Source organism: Leptidea sinapis, chromosome 21, assembly GCF_905404315.1.
Source record: "Leptidea sinapis chromosome 21, ilLepSina1.1, whole genome shotgun sequence".
NCBI classification, from domain to species: Eukaryota; Metazoa; Arthropoda; class Insecta; order Lepidoptera; family Pieridae; genus Leptidea; species Leptidea sinapis.
The window spans coordinates 8,830,533-8,851,780 of NC_066285.1; the positions used below are offsets into that span (position 1 = coordinate 8,830,533).

The 21,248-nt window shown below is 34.1% G+C and overlaps 1 protein-coding gene across 1 annotated transcript; it reads left to right on the plus strand.

The window, feature by feature from the left end:
• Positions 1 to 3,343: 3,343 nt before the first annotated feature.
• On the plus strand, positions 3,344 to 20,942 carry LOC126970644 (proton-coupled amino acid transporter-like protein CG1139). Its single transcript, XM_050816723.1, has 8 exons — positions 3,344 to 3,597; positions 4,130 to 4,280; positions 5,200 to 5,321; positions 6,601 to 6,685; positions 7,818 to 8,062; positions 12,572 to 12,784; positions 19,665 to 19,834; positions 20,617 to 20,942. Exons 1-8 carry the CDS (start codon positions 3,500 to 3,502, stop codon positions 20,865 to 20,867), a joined length of 1,335 nt encoding a protein of 444 aa, XP_050672680.1. The 5' UTR covers positions 3,344 to 3,499; the 3' UTR covers positions 20,868 to 20,942.
• Positions 20,943 to 21,248: the final 306 nt, after the last annotated feature.

A 21,248-nucleotide genomic window follows, 5' to 3' on the forward strand; every position in this document is an offset into this window, starting at 1 on the left:
AAGCTATTGTTCTTAGTTAGTGCGGTATCTAGTTGGAGCGTAGCGGATACCAATCCTTAATCTAAGCATATAGCTAATATGCTGGATAACAAAAATGGAACTCTATTCTTTGACGTAGAATGACTTCAGCATATCAACAGAAATCATCATCAGCACATGTCTAAAATGGCGACCGTAACGTAAAAGTCTCATCTTAATGATAACATTTATTATGAAAATAAGCTGGACGTTCAGCTGATTGTAATTGATACGCCCTGCCCATTATAAGGCAGTGGCGCTCAGGATTCTTGAAAAACCCAAAGTTCTGAGCAGCACTATAATTGCGCTCGTGACCTTGAGACATAAGATGTTAAGTCTCATTTGCCCAGTAATTTCACTAGCTACGGCGCCCTTTAGACTGAAACACAGTAATGCTTACACATTACTGCTTCATGTCACAAATATGCGCCGTTGTGGTACCCATAATCTCTCAAACTCATCGGTGAACAATAATATGGCCCGTTGCTCTTCAGTCCAAACAAGACTTTTACGCGCAAATCTTAAACGAGCTTGTCTTTGAGCTGCAGACAGCTTTCGACCAATTTCTAATGGTCTAAAAGGGTTGATTGCCGCTTCATTAAGCCTATTTCTTATTGTGCACTGACGTTATTCCACGCACTGCATTCAGATGTGTTTTGATGTTTAATACGATTTCGTAGGGTATTTGAAACAATAAATCGTTTGTCACGACGGGTGGTTGCTCGAGTTCTGCCGGTACCGGGTTTCCATTTCTAAGAACCTGTCTCATAAACCTTCGGTATACTCTACAAACTGTAGACTGATTTAAATTTTTAGCAATCGGTAGTTGATCCAAGCATTCTCGCACCAATACCACAATTTGAGCGGCTTGCTTTGACGCTCATCGTCTTCCAGCGGTGCTATTCACGTTATTTCAAAATCGATGACGTTAAGTTTTGATCCTACCCACATTTTGCTCTAGGTCCGTATTCTCCCTAGAACGTTAAAAGGCATAAAAGGCATTTATTTTCTCAAAATTGATTCCTTAAGAATTATTTTTGATGTAATTTCTAATAACTACTAGATACTACTACCGCTTCAGAAACAAATGGCGCTCTTTGAGAGAGGAAGCGGCGCAAGAAACTCTCCCAGCATTCTTTTTTTGCGCTCTTTTCAATAAAAATATACAATATTGTACAATCATTTCTATCGCTATAAAATAATCACAATCTAGTCCCAGGCTGCCCGATCATTTAGATATTCAGCAGTGGAGTAATAGGATTTACGACAGAGCCATTTTTTTATAAAACATTTAAATTTATTTATAGATAATGCCTAAACAGGGGCTAGGACTTTATTATAGAAGTGTATACATTATATACCCTAAAAGCTATTATGTATCTTATGAAGCCTACTAGAATTAGTTACAAGCAATCCCTTATTTCTAGTGTTATAATAATGAAAATCACTACTATGAGCAAAAACGTGATGATTTTTTAACATATATTATATTCATCAATGTACTGACAATGAACAGTCATAATATGTATTTATTTCTTTAAATTTTTCTTTGAGAGACTGTCTATAAACCAGCTGATATATAGCACGAACAGCTCTCTTTTGCAGAGCAAACACTATATCAATGTCAGCAGCATGACTCCATAGTAAAATACCGTACGTCATGATGCTGTGAAAATAACTGAAGTATACTAATCTAGCGGTCGCAACATTCGTGTACTCTCTAATCTTTCTTACTGCATATGCCGCAAGCTGAGTCTATCTGCTATATGGGCAATATATGGACCCCACTGAAGCTTTTTATCTAACGTGATACCCATGAAGACCGTAGTGCCCACAAGTTCCAATCTCTGGTCATTTATAAGTACGTTGGTTTGTACCTCCGCTGTGTTTGGTGTAACGAACAAACAATACAATCTCATGGCTATCATCTACCACAAACGGTAGATGGTTAATATATATAAGAAACAAGAAAGGACCGAGAATAGAACCCTGTGGAACACATATTCCCACATGTTTACCCGAAGACCGTTTGCCATTTACATCAACTATCTGAACTCTTTCGCTTAAAATGTTTTTAACAGATTTAGGGCTCTATTTTCCACTCGATATAGCTTTAGTTTTAGGAGTAAAGTTACATGATGGACGCAGTCAAATGCTTTGGACAAATCACAAAAAATTCCCAATGCATCCTGTGACTCTTCCCAGGCGTCAAAGAAGTGCTCAATGAGTCTAGTACCCGCATTAATTGTTGATAAGCCCCAAGTGAAACCAAACTGATTGTTGTTCATTAGTTTACAAACATGCATTTGTAGCTGTTGAAGCAAAAGTTTTTCAAAAATTTTACTAAAAACAGGCAGCACAAAAATAGGTCTGAAATTAGCAGGGTTAAAAGAACTGCCCGATTTAAATAAAGGTATAACTTTGCTGTATTTCATGAGGTCAGGGAACTCACCCTCATCTATGCATTCATTAAATATTATTGCTAATTCAGGTGCTATAATGTCAAGTATGTATTTTACAATATTAGTCGAATGGCTCCATAAGTCTTTTGTATTTTTTAGGTTAATTAATTTAAAGATTTTTAATTCATCTCTACCTGTAACATACTTAAATTTCAAATCAGTGGAAGATACTGGTACGTGTAATTTAAGCATATCATGTGCTGCTTTTGATGAAGAGTTAAGGTCTTTGGTCGTGACAATCGGATTTCGGAGAAGTATTTATCAAATTCATTAGCAATTTATCAAATTTATTTGTTACTGAACCACAATTGTTTGACTAACGATACCTTTAATCTAGTAGATACATATTTAATAGATTCGCGCACTAAAACACGCGCACAAAACAAATAATACGATTGTATCCATTTGGCATCTGTGCAAATAAACCTCCCAACGATTTATAGGTTTAAAAAAAACATTAGGAGTCACTGAAGAATAAATCTACAAAAATCTTAATTATAACATACCTACACATAAATACGTAAAACCCGACTTATAATCCGGGCAATAAAATACCAACAAGTGCCTACCAACGAGTATTATCAAACGTCAAGCAAATAAAACCATTGTCAAGTCAGTATCGAGACCAGAGTGATGTCATATTAAATTAAATAAGAGATATTATAATTACGATGCTGTATAGATATGTTTTATTTTAAAACAATAATAATATGAACAGCATTCAATAGCTTAAGAAATCACTAACATTAAGGTGTAAGTTTTAGAGAAATCAGATGTTTTCCTGATGAATTACCTTATCAGTTTTATTACACTGTGGTAAACTTAATAACACCCGCAATATTTGTTACAAATTACACGCAAAACTAAGAGGTTAGATGTATCATTATGGAATCAAGACAGTTTATTAATTATTACAATTACAAATGAGATTTTAATAATTAAACTAATTAGTGATTTGTACAACTTGGTGATACTTTTCGGTTAATATATATCTGTTCAGCAGTGTAAATCCGGTAACAATGGTAGTTATTGATGAAAAAATTGATTCTGTAAATTGCAAGCCTACAAATAGTGAATATAATCCGTACGAACACAGGAAAGTGTTAAAGCCTAGCTCGTAAGTACACATTATATTGAAATATTTAGTTACAATTATTATATAATAAACAGATTTTCGAAGAGAATAAAGTGAAATACTTATAACCTTTGTAACAAAATCCAGCCACGTGTTTCGATTAAATTCACTCTTTTGTTTTATAATAATAATTATTTACAAATTCAAAACTCAAATACAATTTAAGATTTTATCTAAATTAGAAATAATATAAAACAGGCCAGGAATATTAGTTTAGTGTGGGTGACAAGCTACGTCTTACATTCGCGATTTGTATGATACTCTGTGTTAGTGTGCGTGAATTGCTCAAAATAAATGTTAGTCCTAAAGTTATTTTTCCGACGTATTTACAGCTGTTATAGTCTATCTAGAATTCTAGACGTATAAATGATCTAAGAATACTAAATATTGTACATATATATGGCGTAGCGTACCGTGGTAGGAATTCCATTACATTCCAATGCACCCTGAGATGTAAGGAGAAATGTCTCATGAGGATTAAATAACATTATTATAAAGATAAATTACTTTGCAGTGACATAAGAGCCACGGCAAATATAATAAAGGCCTCTTTAGGGTCTGGTCTTCTCGCTGGTCCCTTAGCGTTCTCTAACTCGGGATGGGCAGTCGGAATTCTTGGAACTATGGTTGTTGGGCTGATATGTGGTCACTGTATCCATATTCTGGTAAGTATAATTAAATTTAGGTCATGAAACTACATTTGTTATTGTTAAAGTTATGCCATTTTACTATTTACCACCAAGTTTATAGTTAATATCAGTATATTTAGAAACTTAATTATTAATTTATTAGGTTTTCTATTTTCTGAAATGCTAAAGGCATAATGAAATAAAGTCAACTTCTTAGCAGCCAATATTCTAATATCTCGCTATACAGGATGGTTTTTGAGAAGAGCGGTGATGGCCAAGTCGGAAACAACGAGATTAAGGGGAAAGTCGTGAAAGGAGTCATGCCTCGATTTATTAGAAACCAACAACTGCATATTTAGTTTATTAAATTTTTTGACCCTTTGACGGAAATCGACCCGAATGATTTTTCAAAAAAAGTTACATTCTGTATTAGTGGAACAATGGACTCTGTTGCCGATAAGGATCAATCTTTGCAAAGAAGTGTATTACTAAAAATGACCAAATTTTCTGTTACATTACTTTTACACGGAAGAAAACTCACCAACTATTCAATTGTTTTGGTCAGAAATCTTACTTGATCAATCGAGGATAAATCCTGTCATGGTATCAAATGCAGTGAGGTCATTAGAGAGACGTTATACGAATGCATTGGATTTAAGGGAAACCATTTTGAACAACTTATTGGTTAGGTAAAAGAGAGATGTGGAAAGCAATCTGTAAAATTTTCTATTTGCTTTCATTTGTAATACATATCATTGCAAATATTGATACTCTTTAGCAACAGCGTCCATTGGCTCAAAATCATTCGGGTCGATTACCGTCAAAAGTTCAATCATAAATTACCAGCAACGTCCTGCTCGTCTCGTCCCGTATTTCCGTAAAGAAAAAGACAATTCTAAATACACAACTTCATATTATTTAGATTACAGATTACATTTATATTTTACAATTTTAGGTGAAAACTTCGCGTGGTTGTTGTAAGATAGATAAGAAACCTCAATTGAATTACGCTGAAACTTGTGAGGCTGCTTTCAAACACGGGCCAAAATGTCTGCGACGTTTCTCAAAGGCGGCAAGGTAACTTATACAGAAATGACAGTTTAACATAATTCATAATTTATTCACAAATTATAGACTTGCATTATCATTAAAGCAATAAAAACATTTGGTTCTGCGCTGCGTAGCGTGCCGCGGTAGCGGCCGGCGAGTGCCAGAACCAAAACAGCCCTTGTTCACTCGTAGGTCCCAAAAACAAATTTACACTGTTAATTGCAACGCACGATTATTATTATTATTATTACTGGGAATAAAAGAGACTTAACATCTTATGTCTCAAGATGACTGATGAGGCAGGCACTGCATTGTAATGGGCAGGGTGTATCAATTACCATCAGCTGAACGTACGGCTCGTCACGTCCCTTATTTTCATGAAAAAAAACGATATGAGCGTAGCATGCCGCGGCAGCGGCCGGCGAGTGCCAAAACCGAATACTCATTCGGCTTTGGCCTTGTTCACTCCTATTAATAATCAACAACGTCATTTGGAAAATTGCAGACATGGTCCAATGTTTATTAATATGGTTTTGCAAATTACGTATGAAAAAAACTGGACCAATCAGATCGCTCGATGTCTCAACCTGCTAACTTCACTTGTAATATACCTAGATTTATAGTAATATCACTATAGTGTACCCATGACATTACAATGACACAAAGACCAAATTGTAAGAAATGAAGTTGATCGACAATGAACCGGTTATTTATAATATCAATAGTGAAATTATAGATCAGAATATCACGGCTTAGACATCAAAAAGAATTCTAAAGGAAGCAATTTTGAGAAAATAAATGCCTTTTTATGCCTTTTTTTTACCAACGGATATAAGTTTCACTAACGGCCGTTCCCAATATTCAGTCTATCTCTTACTTGAGACAAAAATCTTAACTATCGTTGACTTTACTGTCCCAATAAACTTATCGACGGTAACTCACCTTATCCGTGCACGCTGTCTGTCAATGGGATGACGTATAGCTTACCAGAGATGTAAAATTTGTATGGAAATTGCAAGTCACGCGTACCAATATGAGGCGATAAGAATGACTTATCGCGTATATTGGGGCAGCTTCAGATTATTGAGAGCTAATTACTGACAGTAGAAGGTAGTAATTTATCTCTATCTGTAGATAGTACATTAGGAACGGCCGTAAGCGTACATTACGATAGTCAAATGATCTATTTTCAATTGTAACAACTATTGGTAATACTAGGTGTATAATATACAAAGTGCCTAACATATTTTATATCTACTTTAGATTATAAGCTTGAGAATAATCTTTATTTTGTGATCTTTTTCAGTATTTTTGCCGAATTTTCATTACTATCAACATATGTTGGAGTGTGTTGCATTTACACTGTATTAATTTCGGATTCTATAAAACAGGTAAATATACGAAATAACGCGTACATATTTGAATAGTCTTCCAAATCATTGTAGTATTATTTAAAGTCAAAGTCAAATAAACTTTATTCAATTAAGATTAAACTAAGCGCTTTATCTTTTTCCTTAAAATTACTGAATCTACCATAAGTTCAAAAAAAGTTGAGCTCATGAGAAGAACGTACAAGAAACTCATTGGGCACTCTTTAGAATCAATAGAGTATTTTACAATGGCTAAAATATATATAACAAATTAGTTTGTAGGGTACTGCATCCAATATATGAATCGAGTTCAAAGTTTTAAATATCAAATTATTCTTAAAAAGTAATAGTAATATTAAAGATGGACGTTGGGGCAGTAAAGTCCTCGAATGGCGACTACGTACCGGAAGACGCAGTGTTGGTGGGTCCCCAACAAGATAGACCGAAGATCTGATCAAGATCGCCGGAATACGTTGGATGAGGGCAGCGCAAGACCGATCGTCGTGGAAATCTTTGGGGCAGGCCTTTCTCCAGCAGTGGACATCTTCCGGCTGATGATGATAATGATGAATAAAGAATAAAGTGTATAAATATAAATTATCGTATATTGGATGCATCAACCTTTACAGTTTGAATTCATTGTTTGTGTAAGGATGCTTCGTGAACATGAGTCCTGATTACTGTATACACTTTTATAATAAAGTCCCAGCCACTGTTCACATTATCTATAAATAAATTTAAATGTTTTATACAATAATGTCTGAGTCGTAAATCCTATTACTCCACAGCTGAATATCTAAGGGATCGGGCAGCCTGGGACTAGATTATGATTATTTTATAGCGTTAGAAATGACTGTACAATATTGTATATTTTTATTGAAAAGAACGCAAAAAAAGAATGCTGGGACAGTTTCTTGCGACGCTTCTTCTCTCACAGAGCACCATTTGTTTCCGAAGCGGTAGTAGTATCTAGTATGTTAGAAATGACATCAAAAAAAATCTAAAGGAATCAATTTTGTGGAAATAAATGCCTTTTATGCCTTTTTATGCCTTTATGTCTTTGTCTTTTACTGTCAATTAGTAATTGCATCCAATAAATACAATGATTTATTTACTATATAGTGATTTATTACCTTTTTACTATTTTTTACAGCTAATCGACCGATACATATCCACTGTTGACTTGCCAGTTGAATATTACTGTCTGATGATACTAATTCCACTCTGCCTTCTTTGTCAAGTCAAATATTTAAAATGGCTGGCACTATTCTCAATACTTGCGAACTTTTTCCTGGTTGCAACATACGTCGTCTGCTTATATTATATATTTGGAGATGAAATCGTATTCACGGACAAAAAAATCGTGGGTGATCCAGCCAGGTTCCCGGCATTTATATCGTAAGTAATTAAATATAAACTTAAATCGTTAGTATAGTCAGAAAATCAGTATGAGATAAAACCTTTTTGAAACTTGTGTGTGTTTTTTGTTTATTCGATGCCTTGTAAGGTCGGCAATGATCTTGGGTGGTAGTTGGAGGCTCCTTTGCACATTATGGGTACCACAACAGCGCCAATTTCTACCGTGAAGCAATAATGAGTAAACATTATTATGTTTCGGTCTGAAGGGCGCCGTAGCTAGTGAAATTACTGGGCAAATGAGACTAAACATCTTATGTGTTAAGGTAACCCTGAGCGGCACTACATTGTAATGGGCAGATCGTACAATTACCATCAGCTGAACGTCCTGCTCGTCTTGTACCTTATTTTCATAAAAAAATCGTAATTACGTCTCATTACCACTTATATATATTTCCATTTGTCCTTTTCTACCATAAAAGAAAACATAGGTATTAATTAACTAATCATAATAAACAGTGAAACCATTATTCAAATCGCAAAGCTTGTGAAAAAATCGTTTATAGTCCACTTTTTGAGAAAGTTTTGTATATGATATTTTAATAATTGGATTTTACGTAATTTTAATGCACTATCCATGTTAATGTCACATGTAATGGTTATAATATAATTTATATTAATACCAGTATGTAATATCAGATCTTTAAGTCAGATAACACCTGCCTTATCTTTAAGATCTGATATTAAGATCTGATAATACCTACAGCGTGAATCTAAAATGGCGTCATGAAACACACGGGTATTGCATTTAAATACAAAAAATAACGTATAATTTTAGGTAAATACTTGAAATCTTGATATCTTCAAACAAACAAATTATATATTTAGGAAACAAAATTTTAGTCAACCTTAGGCCTTACTTGATCGCGTACACTTTTCTTAAAAGCCGACAACGTTCCTGTGATTCCTCTTAAGTTGCAAGAGAATGCGGGTGGCGGTGATCAATTTACATGAGGTGACTCCGCACGCTTCCATAAAAAAAGGCATGAAGTAGGTGTCAGTGCGTACGCTAGCGCGCGGCTATTACAGGACGTTCTGAAATAATATTATGTAATAAATTATTTATTTAAGGTATTTTTTAATTCACATTATATTTTTTTTTATGGAATAGGAGGACTTATAGCGTACGGGTCATCTGTTGTTGCCGCCGATTTTGACGACGTGTTTTGACTTTGCACGGGCGATTTGCCGCTTAAAAAATCTGGAGGCACGGTTGTATATCCTCTTAAGAACTATGCAGTTCGGATCCTTTGTGGCCAGCGCCGCAACCCAAGTTCAATACGCCTGTTTTTTGCAGTCAGATGCTGCTTTAACTGACGCATCGAACCAGCGCTGTGATCTGCCATCGATCGGTACTACATATATATGATTGCGGTTAAACACAGTGGGAGGCTCTTTTGCACAGAATGCCGGCTAGATTATGGGTACCACAACGGCGCCTATTTTTGCCGTGAAGCAGTAATATGTAAACATCACTGTGTTCCGGTCTGAAAGCATCGTAGCTAGTGAAATTACTAGGCAAATGAGACAACCTCTTATGTCTCATGGTGACGAGCACAAGAATCCTGAGCAGCACTTCATTCAGCAGGGCGTATCAATTACGATCAGCTGAACGCCGTGCTCGTCTCGTATCTTATTTTCATAAAAAAAAAGTGTAGTGTGTTAATTTAATTTCACCATTTTAGTACCACGCTGTATAATTGTTTTATTGAAAGGGACAAAATGCAGTCAGTAATATAATGACACCAAAGAAGCTGTAAAATTTAAAGTGCTAATGATATTTTAAAATTGTATAACTTGATGATTGATTAACACATACTGTATAGAATCGTAGAATCTCACCACGGGCACAGTAGATTTTTTTTTTCTGAAAATTAGGGACGAGACGAGCAGGACGCTCAGCTGATGGTAATTGATAGGCCCCAGCCAGTACAATGCAGTGCCGCTCAGGATTCTTGAAAAACCCAAAAGTTCTGAGCGGCACTACAATTGCGCTCGTCACCTTGAGACATAAGAGTTAAGTCTCATTTGCCCAGCAATTTCACTAGCTACGGCGCCCTTCAGACCGAAACACAGTAATGTTACACATTACTGCTTCACGGCAGAAATAGGCGCCGTTGTGGTACCCATATTCTATGAGATATGTCTTACTGTGCCACGGGCGCGCCCGTACCAATGTATATTTGTTTTTATGAGGTTTATAAGGCTTTATCGGCAATGGTGTAGATAATAACTAAACATGGAAGTAATAATTGAAAATCACCGTGATAAAAAATGGATCCTTTGAATCAAATAAAAAAAAATTAGTGCGTCTCGCGAAAACTGACAAAAGTGATAACATAAACCAATCTAAGTTGAAGTATTTGATATTGAAATAATTGTTTACTTGACAAAAGCGTAGGTTATTACTTAAATTTTTATGTATTTAACAAGAATTATTGATTATGAAATACTTATTATATTCTTAGTTACAATTCTTGAAAATGTACATTAGTATTTTGTGTGTGTACATTATGAGTATCATTATTTAATCCTATAAAAGTAACAATTGGTTAGAGTGAGAGAGGAGCAGCCTGCCACTGGAGCCGTAACGCGTTACGTTACACAGCAGTTTACCCTCGCACAAGAATTTATCACTTCAATAATTGTATTTATTCAAATTCTGTAATTAATTTTATTGACTTTTGGAAGTGTTAAAGCCTTGGGCTTGTTTAGCTTTCAAAGATTGACAAAATCATACTACTTGTAAGTCTAATTACAATTACCTCTGATCTGGGAGTCAATCTATGTATGAATCATAAACTTGTGTATGAAATTAAGATAACTATCCTTATATAAAAACCGAGGTGTACGAATGAGACGAAATAGATGAAAACCATGAAACCGTTTTAGAAACAATTTAGTGTCAATTAGTCTCCTGTCAAATTGGCTTTTTAATTCTATTGTTTTTATCGTAATTGTTTTGTGTTTTAACGGATATTAATTAACAAAAATATATTGTATTAGATTGTGTTGTTATCTACAGCAACCATCTAAATATAGAAAAATTTCACAACTAAATACTAATTCTTATAAACTGCTTTCGTGGTGCTTATTTTCGTAGAACATGTTCACTAAAATACATTGTATTACATTTTATATACGCAGTAAACACTATTTTCTAAAGATTATAATAAATTTAAAAAATATGTTTTAGAAAATAAAATATTGTGTAATATTGACAAGCGGCGTCATGAATATGACGCCATTTGTCATAGGGATTGTCTAAAAGCAAAACACTATACTAACTCACTAACACATCTGTAATACTAGCACAAACAACATTTTAAATTTAGTCTCGGCGTAATGAGGAGATTGGTTGTTACATAGACATGAGTGTCATATATATACCTATGTTTAAATATGTGTTTTTATGAAAATAAAGGACGAAACGAGCATGACGTTCAGGTGATGGTAATTGATACGCCCTGCCCAAATGCAGTGCAGGATTCTTGAAAAAACCAAAAATTCTGAACGGCACTACTCTTGTGCTCGTCACCCTGAGACATAGAATGCTAAGTCTCATTTGCCTAGTAATTTCACTAGCTGAATGGCGCCATCAGACCGAATGACAATAATGCTTACACATTACTGCTTCACAGCAGAAATAAGCGCATACAAAGGAGCCTCCCACTGGTTAAATTAGGGCTAGATTCGTTTCGCATAGCACGTTATTTTAGAGAAATTTCTATTGGATGGGCATGAATATTACATTAAGATCCCTCATTAAATTTTTAAGATTTAATATATCCTTACACACCTTGCATTCTTTTATTCAGTTCAAGAAAGAAAAAAGGATTTGACGTTACACTTTTGAGTATTCTTGCCTTTATTTTTAGATTATTGTTGACTTTTGATTATTTATAGAAAAAGTATCTAATCATCATTTGGTTATAAATATAAAATACAATAATTTATTTTGTAATAAAGTTTGCATTTGCATCCTATTGTTAATGGCGAAATAGGAGAGACTTTAAGCTATTCTAAGACTATATTTGTACCATAAATAAATGAATGAATGAACGTCTAGCTTGCCTCGTGACCGTTTCTCAAAGAAAGACCAATGACCTTTATACATATAGACAGATCATGTCGTATAAATATATGGAACATCAACAAAAGCTACACAATTAAAGCTTCGACTGCAATATCTATACATTGCCACAATTACTACAGTTTTTTAAAATATTCTTGCTCTATAAGCAGCAATGTAAAACATTTATTCAGTTTATGTCAAGTATGTTGAATTTAGAACCCGATTCTGACAGTTACAGTTGACACATGATAAAGGAGAAAAGTGTGCTTACATTGTCTTTTAGCACACTTTTGCCGTTCCACTATTAGACTGCGATTGATGTCCTTATATGTGTATAGAACGTCATTAAGAAAGACAGATTTTTTTAAATATTAATATCCGGTATACGTACCTTGTAAACAGGTGATTTTTTTCAGGACTGTGATTTTCGCGATGGAAGGCATTGGACTCGTAATGCCGGTTGAAAACGCCATGAAGAAGCCCCAACACTTTCTTGGATGTCCCAGTGTCCTGGTCGTGGCAATGTCTGCTATTGTGTTCTTCTACAGCACCCTGGGCTTGTTCGGATATTTTAGATATGGAGACTTAGCCCGCGGATCGATCACATTAAATCTGCCCATAGATGATTGGTAAGCTGCTACCTCTATTTTATACCTATACTTATAAATCAGATTTTAGGTTCCTGCGGGCCTACCGTGAACTCTTATTGCAATTCAATTGACAACCTAAAATGAACTGCTTTGCTATTTCGTACCACGACGTGATGTGACACCCGTTTCGAGGTTTGAGTAAGAGAGACAAAGGTATGCAGCGACTGTAGAGCGTCCTCTCTTTCTCACACCACGGACCACATACAAATTTATTTGGTTCATTCTTTATAAGCGATCCAACCACCATTCAGTAAAAGGCACTTCATTGTACGAATTTTAGTGATTCAGTTTAGGTATCTAAACTGAACTACATCGGAATCGCATCGCTTATTAAAAGTTGATGGTAGGCTCTCTGTTCTGAATATGGAAAGGTCCACTTTTTTCCAAAACCAACATTATTTCACCAATACAATTGCAAATTTAAATGCTTGTCCGTGGCCAATTATGACGTCACTCCTGAAAAATCAATGATACCACGCGTAGATCATTTATACGTCTAGAGAGACTATGACAGCCATGAAAACGTCGTAAAAAATTGCGTGTAAAAGTAACCCTTATTTTGGGCAATTCACGCACACGATCACAAAGTGTCATACAAATCGCGAGTGTAAGACGTAACTTGTCACGCACACTAAACTAATAAACCTGGCCTGTTTTCATCGGTTGTCTAACAGCAAGAACTCTATCTAGACGTATAAATTATCTAAGTTACCACGTATATAATCAACCAAAACTTCAAGCGAAGGTGCTAAGAATGTGTGACGTCATTCATGTTTGAATCATTATGGAAGATTAAATTTTCTTAAGACTTATATTTTATTGAAAATGTAATAATAGTATATAATCTTTTTATATAAAACTTTCCTAAAATCCTAAATGACTGAAGTTATTTTTATCAATTTTTGGACACTGTGCGGTTTGTGTCAACTTGAAAGATATAATTGTGTTTTTTTTTTCTTGTAAATAATTCTATGAGATATATTTTTGACGCACAGTTTGACAGTTGTTGTGACATTGTTTCATTATAGGAACAGCGGTCAAGTGCGAGTCGGACTCGCCCATGAAGGGTTCCGTAGCAGCAAGTAACATAATGTAAAAGTTCTTGTAGTTTGTTGTAACTTTGATCGAGTTTAATAAGAGTGTATTCTTTTTTCAATTAAATTATAGATAATACGATTTATGACGTATTAAAAAAAACTACTTACTGCACAAGTTTTGATGGTAATGTACGTCATATATTTTTTTTAGTTTTATCATTCTCTTATTTTAGAAGTTACCGGAGGGATACATTTTACCACTTTGAGCGTGTCACTCGCACAAACAATTCAGTTTAGAAAAATATGATATTAGAAATCTCAATATTATTTTTGAAGACCTATCCATAACTGCATGTATGGGTTTGATGAAAAAAAAAATTTTTGACTATCAGTTTTAAGTATGGTAAACCCCCAAAATTTATTGTTTTTTTTACGTGTAAATATATTAATACGGCTTACAGAATACATCTACTTACCAAGTTTCAACAGTATAGTTCTTGAGAGAATGATAAAACTAAAAAAAATATATGATGTACATTACTATGCAAACTTCCACCGAAATTTGGTTTGTACGAGATCTAGTAAGTAGTTTTTTTTTAAATACACTATTATTAAAATATCGATCAAAGTCAAAGTCAAAGTCAAAAAAATCTTTATTCACTGTAAAACTTTATAAGTTATTTAGTGCAAGTCAGGATGAAGTACAAAAGTTACAATAGCATTCAAATGAGTATAACAATATTCATTAACAAAATTTAGAACATTAATTCCAACTATCTTTATCATTCAAATAATCTTTCACGCTATAATAGGGCTCAGATGTTAATTTATTTTTTACGATAAATTTAAATTTTTTAATAGGTAACATTTTAATTTCATTTGGGAGTTTATTATAAAATGCAACACAATCCACTTTAAAAGATTTAGCAATTTAACGGAGCCTAGTAGATGGAATTGCGAGTTTATGTTTGTTTCGAGTATTGACACTGTGTACATCACTATTCTTTTTAAATTGGCTAATATTTTTATGGGCGTATAGGAGGTTCTCGTATATGTACTGGCAGTGTACTGTAATAATATTTATTTCACTAAACTTTTCTCTCAATGAATCCCTTGAACGCATTTTATAGACTGCTCGAATTGCTCTTTTCTGCAGCACAAATATGTTTTCAATATCTGCAGCCCTACCCCACAATATAATTCCGTAAGTCATGACTCTATGAAAGTAGCTGAAATATACAAGTCTAGCCGTTTCAACATCTGACAGCTGCCTAATTTTTTTTATCGCAAATACTGCAGAGCTAAGTCGATTACATAAGTTTTTTATAGGAATGTTGTCGTTTCTACTACATCAAGTTTTTCATTATTAATTTTTATAGGTGTTGGTTGGTGCTTTATATTTGGAAGTGTAAACCTTACACATTTTGTTTTCCTTTCGTTTAAAAGTAAGTTATTAACATTAAACCAATTTACTACTTCAGCAATGTCGTCGTCAACCTGACAGAAAGTTTTTTGGTGGCGTTTTATTTTAAATAACACAGATGTATCGTCAGCAAACAGTATAATATCATGTTTATTTTGAATAAGGTATGGTAAATCATTGACGTAAACCAGGAACAAAAATTGAGCCCTGCGGTACACCCATCGATATGATAGAGCCAGTTGATCTTTTCCATTAACGTCTACTCTTTGAATCCTTTTACACAAGTATGATTTTATTAAATCTAGTGAAACATCCTTAACACCATAGTGGTGAAATTTTTGAAGTAAGGTTTCATGATGAACGCAGTCGAATGCCTTGGATAAATCACAAAACACTCCTAACGCATCACATGAATCCTCCCAAGCATCCAAAATATTTCTTATTAACTCGATACTAGCATCTGGTGGTTGAAAGACCTTGAGTAAAACCATATTGTTTATTATGCATGAGGTTATTATTGTAAAAATGGTTAATTAATTGCGTTAACATAATTTTTTCGAAAATCTTGCTAAAGGTTGGTAGTACTGATATGGGTCTAAAATTGGTGGGGTCAGCTTTATCTCCCGACTTAAATAGAGAAGTGATCTTGCTCTGTTTCATTTGGTTTGGAAATATACCGCAATCTACACACTTATTGAAAATAAAAGCTAAGTCTTTGGCTACAATTTCTATTACAGATTTCACTACGTTAACAGAGATTCCCCAGAGATCTTTAGTTTTCTTAACGCTAATTAGTCTAAACGTTTTAATAATCTCTATGCGTTACAACTAACTAGAAAGTTACAACGAACTAGAGGAACTTTTATATTATGTTACTTGCTGCTATTTTTATTATTTTAGTAAGCTGCAGTTTTCCTGAAGCGATACGACTTAGGTACCTTCAATATTAGAGCAAGCTCCCAATTAAAAGGCAGTGCATCTCTGGACCCCCTAGTGTTTTGAATTTCCATGAGAGGTTGCATCGCCACTTTCGTGAACGTCTTAACTTTGATGAATTTTTTTTTGGATTTAAAATGATTGAATGATTCTTTTATATAAAAAGAGTGTGTGTATACTTATGTATTCACGCAAGAAGTTATACTTATTTGGCGTAACAAAACAAATCCTTAAAATTATTTATTCGTCGTGCTATTCTACGTTTTTAGAAAGAACGGCTGGATCACTTGGCGTTGCGTAGAGACGTCGCTTCATTGTGTGTCTTCTACCGCATTTATCACGGGGAGTGTTCCGAAGAGCTGTTTAACCTGATTCCTGGCGCCGAATTCCACCTTCGCACGACATGCCACAAGTTAGGATATCATCCTCACCATCTGGATGTGTGGCGGTCCTCCACAGTGCGGTTTTCAAGGAGGTTTCTTCCACGTACTACAAAGCTGTGGAATGAACTTCCTTGTGCGGTGTTTCAGGGACGATACGACATGGGTACCTTCAAAAAAAGCGCGTACACCTTCCTTAAGGGCCGGCAACGCTCCTGTGATTCCTCCGGGGTTGCAAGAGATTGTGGGCGGCGGTGATCACTTAACAACAGGTGACCCGTACGCTCGTTTGTCCTCCTATTCCATAAAATAAAATAAAAAATAAAAAGAGAACTATATTGTAAAAATCGTGAAATAAATTATTGAATATTAACGAATACGGCTGTATTGGCTTGAACCCTTTGCCTGTCCTAATAATGGATGAAGAAACCAGAAAATTTAATGAATTCCGCAAACGTCAGAAAATTTCGGTAAACTTTTATTTTTAGATGTCGTTGTGCGCGCGCAACTTTATAACAATAGTCAACGAAGTTTATCTTCAATAAAAGCAAAAAGGTACAAACGTCATTATGTTTTGTTTTTATGACAATGTAATTTTGCAGTTACAAACCTATTTAAATATGATTTAAATATTCTTTTAATGTATTTTGGTCTGGTAACAAACCAATGCTCTAAATTAATAAAACAAATAATCAATGTAATTTTGTCAGGAATATGTCAATAATTGTTAACTGTCAATGTTTAAAATACATATTTTTATAACCAACTTCAACCTGTTACTTTTGTGTTACAGTGATGCGCGCACATCTTAAAATTTCACTCTCATCATTTTTTCATAACGTGCCTAAAGATGTATAACTTCAAAAAAAACTACGTTTAAAAAAACCGACTTCAAAAACTGAATAGTATCAAATAACTAAAAATTTAATCTAAAACACCTCTTTTGCGAACCTTTACCTTTAATATTAATAAAATACTATTATTTGTATGTGCTACCTATTGATAGGTTTTAAGTCAGTGCCAAGCCCTTCACAAAATAAAACTTGATATTATAAACAGCTTACTTACTGTGATTATTAAGGTTGTTTGGCCACGCGTGTCTGTCCGCTTGAGTTGTTTTGTTCTAGACGAAGCTATCCCGCTCAAAGTCACGCGTGGCGAGTGTAGGTACCTTTATTACATTTGGCTTGGCACCGACTTCAAAGCTATCAATATGTAACACATACAAATAATAGTATTTTATTAATATTAAAGGTAAAGGTTTGCAAAAGAGGCGTTTTAAATTAAATTTTTAGTTATTTGATACTTTTCAGTTGAAGTCGGGTTTTTTAAACGTAGTTTTTTTTTTCGCTTTTTACGTTTTAGTGTCAGTTAATAATAATATAAAATCAACCTGAATGAAAACTCCAAACAAAGCCGTACACAGAAAACAATTATGTCATCCAGGTAGACGAAAATTTTCATATAAATGTTCATAAAATGAAACCTGCTGGGCCAAACTATGTAAAATTTTTATGGGACCAAATGGCATCTATTTGGCAGAATTACGTAAATCGGATCATAAATCTCAAAGTAATCGGGGACATACATAAAAAAAATACCGATCGAATTGATAACCTCCTCCTTTTTGAAGTCGGTTAAAAATGCACTAAGCTTCAATATAACGCATGCATGTTTAAAATCATTAGTTAGCATTTTATTTCTTTAAACCAGCCAGAAACATAAAAATTCTGAAAATTTTATTACAAGTATCTATGTACATAATTGTACATTCGTTGCTAATTCTGTTTTATGACTCTATTATGTTCTCCATTTATGATAACATAAGGATTGTTATAATACCGTCAATAAACATTGCTTTCAAAACCCCACTTGATATAAACTTACAAGTACATTTATAAGAATCTTCAGATAGTAAACGTTTATTGTGATCTGTGAAAATAATCAATATTAAGAAAAATCATAACTTTATTATTATTTCACTACCATGTCAATAAAACTTTTATTAAAAATAACACATTGGTGAAACTAAAGAGCGGAGCCACCTGATACAAGTATTATTTGCCTAAAAGGTGACTCCGACCACTAGTTGCTGTAAACTTATGTTTTTTATCGCCAGTTGCAGAAAGTTAATATTTCATAATATCACATGCTATCTTTTCCTGTCAATATGAAAAAGAAAGTGACGGCATTATATTTAATGAAACGTTAACTTGGTGATCCTTTTCGTCAACTGGCGGTAGGAGCAAAAAAAATATTATTATTAAATAATCTCGCATCATACAACCAGCTATGTGAAATTGTATGATAAATGTACGTATGTTAGGCTTCCTTGTACTACGAGTACCTTACCTTCCTTACCTACTACATTTTAATATTTATTTAAATAAATTTATAGGCTTTAGAAAATGTATTTAATTAAGCCGGAAATCCATAATTATCCAAATGTTGTGAGCATTTTTGAGCTTAAATTCCGCAATACTCGTGCGAGAATTTGGCAAGTCAACATCTCCTGAGGATGCCTCGTCGTGAAACGAAACACGTGTCGAATTGATTGAAGATAAATCATAGCGGAATTTACACTCAAGAAAGTAATCATCATTTGGATAATTTAAAGCTTTATTTTATTTCTAAGATAAGGAAAAAAAAGAAAAAATGTTTATTTGTAACAAAATTAAGGAATATTATTTTCCATACGTCACAAAGTGGTTGGGAGTTGCGAACTCAGCATGTTTGCTGAGCGCTGGTTTGAAAACCAGCGCTGATCTTCCGCTGGGCCGTTTGGTGACGTCGTCGCCTTAAAGATAAAAAAATAATTACTTATTTTAGATTATAAGCTAAAACTAATAAAAAAAGAGTACAATAATCAAACAAATAAAAGGTAACTAGCACGTAATAAATTTAATTATATTAATATCGCAGTGTATCTCGAGGTATACTAATTCTTATCTCATTGAAATAAATAATAAGATAACAAGAAGTTTCATTTTTAAATACAATGTATTCTCGAATTCGCACAACATTGAGAATTAAATTATTAAATTTCTTTTTAAATAGTTAAATAAGGAGTTAATTAATTTCAGGCCAGCAGTTTGTGCAAAGATATTTATTGCATTATCAATATTCTTCACCTACCCATTGCAATTCTATGTCGTCTTCGACATATTCAAGCGATATACGGATCCATATTTAAAAGATAACTGCAAGAATATTACAGACATTGGTGGAAGAATTGTTGGTGTTTGCTTGTGTGGTGAGTTTTAATATAAATAAAAATCAATGTTTGTTCCCTACGTTTTAAGAAACCATTGATTGTTCTAAGGTTAGCCTAATTCCCTAGACGACGCATCCTCAGGTGGCGGATAGGGGAATGCTCGATGGAGGGTCAAACCTTCATAGGGTATAAGGGAAATAAATACCTCCCGCGGACCACAAGGCCGGAGAAGGACACTCTGTCAACAAACCCCTGGAGAAGAGGTCGTGGGTAGAATGATTAGACTGTGATGAAACAAAATTGTGTTTTAAATATAAATTAATATAAAAATACTTATTTTTGAGTATTTCTCAGCTTGGGGCTAGAATATGCTTATTTTATGGCAATAATAATGACAGTTATATATTGTATATTTTATTTAAAAGACGCATAAATGAATGCACAGAGTCCCTTGTGCCGTTTCTTCTCTCAGAGCGCCATTTGTTTCCGAAGTGGTGGTAGTGTTGGAACTAACATCAAAAAGAATTCTAAAGGAATTATAAAGTTGGCAACGCTCTCTAGGGCAGGCTCGGTTGTCGTCCTCTACCGTATAAAAAAGTTATTAATAAATAACATAAAAAGATAATAAAATTCAAGGAAAGTATGCAGCAATATGAAATTAATCATTTGTAAAACATAATTCATATATTCTAACTAAATTTGACCATTAAATCAGTTAGATTTTCATATCAATTCCAAGTGTCATATTTTTTTTATGCTGGACCCTTCATGTAAATATTTATAATATATAATATTTATTCATTCAACAATTTTTCTTTCAGTCGCAATTGGAATAGCGTTGCCATTACTGGAGCAAATAATAAACCTTGTTGGGGCGTGTTTCTACTCCATTTTGGGTCTTATCATACCTGGAATTGTAGAGACAGTTTTCCGATACAATAACCTTGGAAAATTTAAATGGGTGTTGATAAAAAATATAATCATCGTCGCCTTTGGCCTAACCAGTTTAATATCAGGGTGCACGGTCACAGTGTTAGATATAATTGCAATTTTAAATAAGAGAACAGAGTAATTATTTTGGTAATCCTAATTTAAGGTGCTGTTGTTGTATTAATTATAATTATTATTTATTAAATGTTTCAAACAACGATCTCGTTATTATTTTACGTCATTTTAGCCGGAAGACGTCCACTGCTGGACAAAGACCTCCCCCAAAGATCTAATGGCAATCTTGACCAGATCATCGGTCTATCTTGAGGGTGGCCTACCAACACTGTGTGGTCGCCATTCGAGGATTTTACTGCCCTAACGGCCATCTATCATTTGAGCTATCTGTTCTATCTACTGCCACTTCAGCTTCGCAATCATCTGGGCTATGTCATTGACTGTGGTTCTCCTACAGATCTCCTTACTTCTGATCGATCTCGCAGGGAAACTCCGAGCATAGCCATCT